General features: G+C 39.6%; 1 protein-coding gene across 12 annotated transcripts in view; it reads left to right on the top strand.

Annotated features, from left to right (window-relative positions):
• Nucleotides 1-10,119, top strand: part of MBNL1 (muscleblind like splicing regulator 1) — a 173,515-nt gene that overhangs the window by 158,929 nt on the left and 4,467 nt on the right. For 8 of the 12 annotated variants that reach the window (XM_083364670.1, XM_083364668.1, XM_083364672.1 and 5 more), the window contains 3 exons: nt 2,715-2,750; nt 3,516-3,610; nt 8,124-8,198. In XM_083364670.1, the coding sequence (XP_083220796.1) occupies nt 2,715-2,750; nt 3,516-3,610; nt 8,124-8,180 (188 nt within the window). In that variant the 3' untranslated portion in view covers nt 8,181-8,198. The remainder of the gene's footprint in view (nt 1-2,714; nt 2,751-3,515; nt 3,611-8,123; nt 8,199-10,119) is intronic. The other 4 variants (XM_083364673.1, XM_083364678.1, XM_083364676.1 and 1 more) reach the window with 1 other exon arrangement.

Below are 10,119 nucleotides of genomic sequence, written 5' to 3'. Positions count from 1 at the left end.
CCTTATGTTCATTTGCTAAACATTCTATGCAAAAGTGTGTGTTGGTTTCAGACCTGAAGAAGGAGGATGACTGAAATTTAAAACTGAAAATATATTAGTTTTGTAGTTTGAACATGATGGTCAACTAAAATGATCTTTATATTTTTGCATGGGTACCATAATTAGTTGTATGGATTATGAATAACAATAATAATAACAAAAGTAGTAATAACAAAATAACAGTGACACCTCTGTCCCAAGAATTAAATGAATTAATGCATATTATTTGAATTTTTAAAATTATTACTTAAAATTTAAAGTCCGCTTTGAATATCAAAACTCAATTCAGTCTAGAAACATTGATACTTAAATGTTAGATAACTATATTGGTTGACAATGTTCAAATAGTCATCATAGCCATAATATTTAATATCTATTTAATTGAATTTTCTTACGTGTATAAGAATTCTAGAGAGGGGAATCTACAGGAAAAAAATACATAGCATTTTGTCTAATTGATTTTATTTTCAGGAAATATTTTATTAAAATATGGCTGCTTCCAGATGTGTTAGGAGTACAACATGAGCAATTCTGAGTCTCTATTGCTCTGAAAATTTTGGGAATTAAATCCTAATATATTTGGGAACAACTAGAATGGGGGGAAAATTGAGCTAATGCTTTGATCAGATATTTCCTTGCAATAACAGGACTCACCTAAATATACTAAATTAGTTACAGCAGCTTCAAACTATGTTTATTTAGTTATTGATTTATGAATTTCTAGATTGCCTAACTCCAGAATTATTCTGGGTAGCTTCACAAGTAAGAACCATTGTCAAAGGACAACATAACAACTACCTCACTGTCCACAAATCAAAGGGTCCTGTCCAAGCACTCTGACCAAACCCTGGAGCAATAAAAACAACTAATTTTTAAAGCTCACAAAGCAGGGAAAGTGGCAGCCATATGAATACCCATGGGGATGCTGTTCTGAATAATAAATGTTGTGACAGATGAAGCCCTCTTCCTGAGTCCTGTTAGATGCCATCACTTAGCTGATGGGACTTCAAGCAAACCAGAACACAGGACAGGCCAATACCTATAGGAGCCAAGCAATCCTCCTTAGCTGGCTCTAGACCATTAAAGATAATCAGCACTTTAATATCCTCTCAGAAGCCAGCTGGAAACCATTGCAGTTTACATAGCAAGATGACACATGGGAATAGCAGACTGCTTCATTGTGAACCAAATATACCTCCTGAGTGGTCTTCAAGAGCAACATTTGCAGAGTGTTACAGTAGAGGTGTTCTGGGAGATAATCAAGCCATGAATGACTGTAAAGAAAATTGATGCCAGTCTTAGTAGGTAGACCAAAATGGAAACACAAACAAATGAGCTTTTTCTACTCTATTATAAAGCTACATTAACAGAACTTTGCAAGTCTGAAAATACAAGTCACATTTACAGCCTAAGAAACTAGGAAGGGTCTCTTCTGAGCCTCTTCCCCTACCCACTATCTTACTGTTTGCTTGGTAGCATTTCTTGGCCCAGTCTCCCAAGGTCTTTCATATACAGCATTACAAAGGGAGACCTCTTAATCTTGGCACATACATTGAGCTTGTTGCATGCAATTTCCTTCCTGGCTCAGCAGGACCTGGGATTTCAGGAAATTTCCAGATAGTGTTCCAGCCTCAAATAGGCCAGTACAAACCCATTCACAGTCAAAGATTAAAAGTTCCCTAGAACTGGAAGAAGAAACCCTCCTTGGTCATAAATCACTTAGTCTTTCTAGGGTTAAGCCTATTCGTTTTCAAACAGAACCCAACAACTCTTAGGCACTGGAACAAGATCTTGATAGCTGTTAGTTGTCTAGGACAGGGATCCCCAACTCCCAGTCCGTGGACCGGTACTGGTTTGTGGCATGCCAGCAACCGTTTTGCACATGCAAGCAAAGCCCCATCTGTGGGATGCAGGCAGCACACAAAACCACACATTCTCCGGTCCACGGAAAAACCTTTCTCCACGGAACCGGTCCCTGCTGCCCAAAAGGTTGGGGACTTCTGGTCTAGGAGACAAGATACACATCTCTTACCATTAATATACAGATTGTATGTGTCCTTGAACTGTCTCATGTAGATATTGCACAGGAGAGGTGAAAAGGCATCCTGCAAATCAGAGCCTGACGTTCATTCATACATTATATGGTTTAGTGTTATGTATTAACCAGCCTTCAAACACAGTAACATATCTAGATTTACCAAACCTCTTCCTGAAGCTTAAACATATGCCATTTAGAAAGCAAAGCTTAATGTGGTGTTACTACAGTGTTGGTTTTTTTCTGCATCCACATTAGTCATGAATTAACATATAAAAAGTACCTGTAAATCAAACTTAATATAAAACAATATATGAGTAAATGTCAAAATTGGACAACTGAAACCTCTCCTTACGTTTTATTAGAGTCTACTTTTAACTTAGTAGTTCATTGTAATCAAAATACCAACACACAGTTCAGTCTGCTTTCTCCTTGCCCTGCTCATGTAAGTCTAGTTCTAATTACCACCACCTTGCTGTTTGATTTGATTGTGCTATTGGTTACATGCCACTGTTTTCCCATAATAACCAATTTTTCCTTCTTTGTTCAAATGAGATTTTCCTAATTACACGTGTGATGGGTTGTTTTAATTCTTTTCCCTTTGCAAATCCACCTTCCTGTTGCAATGCATGATGGGCAGGCTCAATATTGTGCATGACACCCGCTACAAGTGTTGGTAGGTGCCAGCTTTGTTTCTTGATTATCTTAAACCTGTTTAGCAGCTCACAGACTTTCAAAATCCACTACTAGGTTTTAACTTAGAGTTACTGTGCAAAATCATTTTTCTTCCCTTGCACTAACACTTGTCAATTAAATGCATTTGCTTTATTTAATTGACACAATTTACTTAGAAGCCATTTACTTCCTACCATTATCAAGTTTTTCTGTGCCACATTTTCCCCATCCCTTTTTATCAGCTCTGGTGGATTTTGACTGGACTTGTGAGTTCCAGTGTTTTAGAAAATTATTTTGTGTTTAAAACAGAAAAAGCCAGTTACACATTTTATGCAAGAAATGCAGAATTAGAGTTTTATTTCAGCAGATTATAATAATATCAGAAAGTATAATGGGAGGGATTGGGAATATGGTTATCCTAAGATTTTCAAACTATTAAAGAGAGTGTTGTTTGTAGTTTCTTGGGTCTAAAATGAAATGGTTGAAATTTATTGTATTGACTTTGGTGATTCAGTGGTAATAAGCATTTTTCCCTTCCCTTTTCTCCTTTCCTTTTGTCTTTTACCTTGTCTTCCACCCCGCTCTCTGGAATGTCGCCCTGCTTTGCGCTGTGGTTGCATGTCCTTTTCGCTGGTGGCGGTACCTCGCCCCATGGCTATTCTGCTGATATAAATACCATATCTGACCATCTTACCACCTCTTGCCATGGTTTCCCATACTGCTACACTCTTCTGTATGTTTGCTTATATGGTTTTCCTTCCAAAAGTTCCCATGGTGCACGGCGCTACGCCCGCCACTGTGTCTGCAGCAACAACATCTGCCACAAGCGTCCCCTTCGCTGCAACTGCCACAGCCAACCAGGTTTGCTAATTTACAGCTTTGTTTCTTAAACATAACTCAGAATCGGTGCTTTTAAGGAGCATGGGGATTTCTTTTATTTTGTTTGTTTGGTTGTGGTTTTTTTGTTGTTGTTTTGTTCGTTGGTTTATACTTCTTGTTGGCCTACACATTCTCTTTAGATCTGCAGGCTTAAGTGAATTAATTTCCAAATTTGATCCCCAGAAGGAGAATTGGAGTTAAATGATAGATGAATGTATTTAGAAAGTCAGGCTGATAAAATTTATAAATATTCTGCACTTGATATAACCTACAAAAGAGGAAAGTTTGTGAAAATTCTACTGGGTGTATTCCTACTATACTTTAGCACCATAGTAGATATTGAACTAGTTTTCATGTCGGAATAAGCTAGCATATTAGCTCTTGGTTGGCTTCTTTCATCAACAAAGCAGCAAACAAGCAAGAAAAGTTTCATCTTTCTTGGTTTATTAAGTGGTACATCTGAACACTTGAAACTTAACATTAAGAACACCAAGATCATGGCATTCGGCCCTCTCAATTCCTGGCAAATAGATGGGGAAGAAATGGAGGTATTTTCCTGAGCTCCAAGATCACCGCAGATGGGGACTGCAGCCAAGAAATTAAAAGACGCTTGCTCCTGGGGAGGAAAGCCATGACAAATCTAGACAGCATACTAAAAAGCAGAGACATCACCCTGCCAAAAAAGTGCATATAGTCAAGGCTATGGTCTTCCCAGTTGCAATGTATGGCTGTGAAAGTTGGACCATAAGAAAGGCTGAGTACCAAAGAATTGAGGCCTTTGAACTCTGGTGCTGGAGAAGACTCCTGTGAGTCCCTTGGACTGCAAGGCGATCAAACCGGTCAGTCCTAGAGGAGATCAACCCTGAGTGCTCTTTAGAAGGCCAGATTCTGAAGTTGAAACTCAAATACTTTGGCCACCTAATGAGAAGGAAGGACTCACTGGAGAAGAGCCTAATGCTGGGAAAGATTGAGGGCAAGAGAAGAAGGGGACGACAGAGAATGAGGTGGCTGGATGGAGTCACTGAAGCAGTAGGCGTGAGCCTAAATGGACTCCAGAAGATGGTAGAGGACAGGAAGGCCTGGAGGAATGTTTTCCATGGGGTTGCGATGGGTCAGACACAACTTCACAACTAACAACAACAACACATCTGAACACAGGTCCCTGGTTTACCTCCTTACAAATGTAAAGAATGTAAGCTAAGAAGAGAAGTTCCTCGATGACAAAGATGACATTCAGGTCTGTGTGTTTTTTAAGCACACTGCCACGTGATAAGAGCTATATGAGAATTTTCAAGTTCAGTCCTAAAATCATAGTATATAAGTAGTTTCTTCGTTCCTTTATGTATGGGAAAAGGCATGGTCTATTGAAATGTCATAAAACATTGTAGTGCCCACTTACCCCCTCATAAAAGGTTTCAATTTCATTTTCAGAATTCTGCTGGAAAATAGGAAAGACAATCCACAAACAAGGAAAAGTAATCCCATCAGCATCCTAACTTATGATCTTATTACACATTTTTGCTTATGACACAGCACCCTATAATACAGGTTTCTTGGCCCAAAGTGGCACCCTAAGATGTTTTGGGACATCGATACTGAGCAGGAATTTTGGGGGACTTATTAATTGGATATAATTAGTCCTCAACGTACAAACACAATTGGAACTGGAATTTCCATCATAAGTCATTGTAGTCATAAGTCCAATTGAATCCTATTTTAAACAACCTAGAACTAAGAAATTTTCTGACAGAACAATTAATCAGTGGAACAACCTGCCTCCAGAAGCTGTGAATGCTCCAACATTGGAAGTTTTTAAGAAGAAACTGGACAGCCATTTGTCTGAAATGATATAAGGTTTTCTGCCTGAGCAGAGTGTTGGACTAGATGACCTCCAAGATCCCTTCCAACGTTGTCATCATTATCACCGTTATTGCACTTTAGTGAATTCAGCTTTCTCATGAGCATTTTTTTTTGCTGGAAATCAGCAAAAATGGTCTCAAATAGTGATCACATGACCTCGAGACACAGTTGGTTGTAAATGTGAGCCAGTTACCAAGCACCCAGATTGTGAGCCAATGACCATAGGGAGTGGTGTGTTAATCATAAGTGCAAGTACAGGTTGTAAGTCACTTTTTCTGAAGCCATTGAACCATTGTTAAATGAATCAAAGTTTTATCTTGATGGCTAAACAGTTGACGGAGAGCAACCATCAGATTGTCTTGTTTTCTTATATAAGGACCACTGTAGATATATCTACTTTCCATTTTAGATAAGTCAGGATAACCATTTTCCATTTTGGGTACACCAAGATAATACATTTTCACATTAATTGTGATTTTACATAATGCCAATAAGGAGTCAAGGTAAAAGCACATTTCAGATATCTTTGAATAGTAAGATTTAAAAACAAAAGTGCTATCTTCTTTACAATATAGGAATTTGATGTTTAATTTACAGCAAAGCAAAGAGTGACTAGCATAGTATACAAAAGAGTCCTGGATGTATTCATTAGGCATTAATAATGAAAAGTTTAGTCATCAGACATGTTATTTTTCAGAGAAGAAGGGAAGAAGGGAGGGAAGGATGGAGGAAAATTCCTTTTTCTTTTTCCCTCATCTCTGTACAGATGAGTCTGAATATTTTTTCCCCATATTTTTTAAGGGCTTCACCCACACAGATTCTGGAGGTTTTGTTTTTGTTGTACAATTTGATCATTTCATGCATATCTCTCTGGATCCTCATAATGCGCTCCAGTCAGGTTTTGTAGCCTATTCTTTGTATATACATATATAAGCAATATATGTATATAATACATGAGCAATGCTGACATGATGCAGTGCCACAAAATGCAACGTTCATGCATGCATAAGTACTTGAGACCTGGCCCCGTTCCTCTTTACTGACTGGTGCTGAAGCTCCTTGGTCTGTTTTGACAGCACTACACTTGAAGCTTCTAGACAGCTGGACGCAACATCTCTTTCTGCTGCAGTAGCAAACCAATGGTATGAGAAGCTTCATTACACTTGGGACGCATTAATGTGCAAAAAGAGATTTTCGAAATGTATAGGTTAGATTTTCCCAATCTGGAACCTTTCAGATTTTGGGGGATTACAATTCTTCTACTTCCTGGGGATTTGGGGAATTACACCCTGCATTATCTGGACAATATTGGAGCCAAATTGGAGAAGGCTTCTATGGAATATAGTTAAAGAATATTAGGGATTGGGCTGAATTAGAAGATTTTGTTTACTTTTGGAACTTCTGTACTCTAGTACTAGACGCCAACAGGAAGTAAGTAAATCACGTAGTAGAAACTGATCGGAGCCTTTTTTATGAATGTATTGTTTTTTAACCTATCTGAACTTGTTTGACATTTAACTTTTTGATGCAAATGCTTGTGAAATATTTATTAGATAATAAAAGCACATACAAGCAGGTATTATAATATTCATATATATATGCTGTTTTTACAATGAAAAGATTTGCAATATAATCCACACACTCCATTGAAATTGGAGGAAGAACATATACTGCTTATAACAGATTCCCCTCAAGATCAATCACAGGAAATTAGCAAGGTAAAGTTCTTGCCTCCTGCACAAAGTACTTTCAAAACAGATCCATTTTGAAAGTAGTCAGCTCTTGATTAAAAACAACCACCAAATAAAGCAATTTTTGTTGTTAAAAATGTTTGTTGGCAGCTGGGCAGGATGAAATTTAGAACTTCTGTTATGGTGACTGATATAATTGATGCTATTCTTTAAGTATTGTTACAGCAGGGTTTTTCTTGATTGCTCTAATTACTAAACATTTTTATTTTATTAATCTAATTGGTGGTTTGTCTCAACTACTTTTGGGCACAGCCTGGGATATATAATTGCCCAAAAGTAGTTGAGACAATTTTAGAATTAGATTAAACCACCAATGAACTAACATTTCAAATCCATAGACAACAAAGAAAAGAATCTAAATGGATAATTTATGCAATAAAAAAACTATTCTTATGGATAGCCAAATATTTAGATTTTCTAAACAACCCCTAAAGAAAATGTGTAAAAGTGGTGTAGTTCAAGGTCACAGTGCTGTATTCTGCTGAGGTCTTCACTTGAATTTCTGCTCTTTTTAAACAGTTAATGACATCAGTTACTGTTATAATAATAATAATCTCAATTTTGCATTGAGGTTGCAAAATGCACAGCACAACAGTTTGCTTCTGAAGCCAACTGTTAAAATCAGAAAACTGAAACAACCCTAGTTCTTATAATCTCTGTGTAGGCCAACAAAAAGGGTGTTTGAAATGACCGAACTGCATGAATGTTTAACTGTAAATGTATGTTTCTTTTAAACAGTCAAAAATGGTTGATCTCCTACTTAACTGAATGTTCTCATTTTAATTGCTAGCTATGTTTCTGTTAACATATATTACATAATACAGAGCTTTGCAGTTTTTCATTTGAGGTATTATTATATCAATTAAAGTTTATATTTTTAATAGATTCCCATAATATCTGCCGAACATCTGACTAGCCACAAGTATGTTACACAGATGTAGACACTTAATCATCAAATAGTAAGTATCTCAAATGCATACTATTGTATTTGATACTTTTGAGAAGATTTGCATTCCATTCTCCTTGTACATCAGACATGTGAAACACAAGGCCCGGGGGCCGGATGTGGCCCGCAAAGTGGTTTCATGTGGCCCACAAACCCATCCTGGAAACAGTGAGGGAACGGCCCCCGCTGCCTTGGCCCTGGCCCAGGGCGGCCGGGAGCCAATGTACAATTTCATGGTGGCCATCTATGCTGAAACGCATTCAGTCTTACCTCCACAAGGCCATCTGAAAACAGTGAGGGACCGGTCTGTGCCATGTCGGCACTGCCCCCTGGGCGCACGCTGGGGAGGTATCACCCTTTGTGAGAAATGAAGAAATGCACCATCGCTGGGAAGTGGCCAGCACATGGCCCTGCCTAATTCGGGCAGGCTAGGGGCTGGGCAGCGTTGCGCTTCTCTTCAGATTCGTGCCACCTGGCTCAGCCTCTCGGCACTGTGAAGAGAGCGCCCTGCTGCCTGCCAAAACTGGGCAGGCTGGGGACTGAGCAGCATTGCGCAGGTAACATTGACTCTCATGCTGCTCATGGCATCCCCTCCACCAGAGCCCAGCAAGCCGGATATGTGAAGTAGGCGAGGGCCATGTGCTGGCCACTTCCAGGCGATGGTGCAATTCTTCATTTCTCATGAAGGATGACACTTCCCCAGCTGTGTTTCTTGCCTGTTTTTCTCCCTCCCTCATCTCAAATATTTTCCCACCACTTGAAGGAAGGAAGGGTGGGTCTGTAGGAAGTCCTGCCTTAGTCCTTCCCTGCTGCTCTTTCACCATCCCCTTGCGCCCTCCTCCTGGCCTATCCTGGGGGGGTCTCCCATCCTATTGTTAAGGAAGCTTTGGATACAAAGCCAGGTCTCCTCACATGGAGAGGGAGTGGGCCTCCCTCTTGACTTTGCCCTCGTACCCATCATGAGCAACCTGGCTAAGGAGAGCAAGCACAGCAGCAGCAGCAGCAGTGCAGCTGGGCGCCCCCTTGGGGAAGTGGGGCTGGGCTTAGTGTCGCGGGTGCTTGAGGGCTGGGCTGGGCATTTGACCTCTGCGCCACCGTCCAGCTTCCCCCCTATGGCCTAAGAGGAACAGTGAGGCTCCTCCAGTGAACCATGCCTTGGCACTTGCCCTGGTCCCATCTCCTTCTGCCAGAGACCTTCAGATTTGTCCCACTCCTGCCTAGGCTCCCATAGGTACCCTTGATGTGAAAGATGTAGAGGTGGCCATGCCCACCCAGTTGGCCACATGCACTCCAGCCACACCCACCCAGTAGGCCGCACCCACCCTGGCCACACCCACCCAGCCCCCCCGAGGGCAACTGCAATGCTGATGCGGCCCTCAAGGAAATTGAGTTTGACACCCCTGTTGTACATGATTGTTGATTGTGTATGTATCTTTGTGTTTCACTAGTTGGATGTCTGTTGTATTAAATCAAATGTTTTCAAATTTAAATTTATCTTTTCTATTTTCTATAAACTGCCAAGACTCATGTTGAGTTCAGTGATACAAAAATATTTGTAAGTAAGTAATATTAACAGTTAACATCTCAGAAAGTATAGGAGGTTAAAGTGTTCCTTGATATTGTTTTATATGCTTACTCAAACATCAATACATCTGCATTTAAGTGATAAATATATCTACATATCAGTTTAGCCCTAATTTTTATGAACAGTTTTTATGCAAATGAAGGAAATATATCCCTGATTCATCCATGCAATCTGAAAGAATATACTATGGAATATGTTGACCAAGGAATTTTAAAAGAGCATTAGACAAATCTAGTGAGAATTTTGCTATTTATTCCTGCTGGTTACAAAAGTCATGTGATCCTCAATAATGTTTGCTAGCCAGCAACAGAAAATAGAAATTTTATTCCTGTCCTGCTCATAATGCAGG

The sequence above is a fragment of the Vipera ursinii genome (genome assembly GCF_947247035.1).
Source record: "Vipera ursinii genome assembly, chromosome: 5".
In the NCBI taxonomy this organism is placed as follows: Eukaryota; Metazoa; Chordata; class Lepidosauria; order Squamata; family Viperidae; genus Vipera; species Vipera ursinii.
The sequence above is the reverse complement of the archived record's forward strand: the minus strand, read 5'-3'. Positions and strand labels throughout refer to the sequence as shown.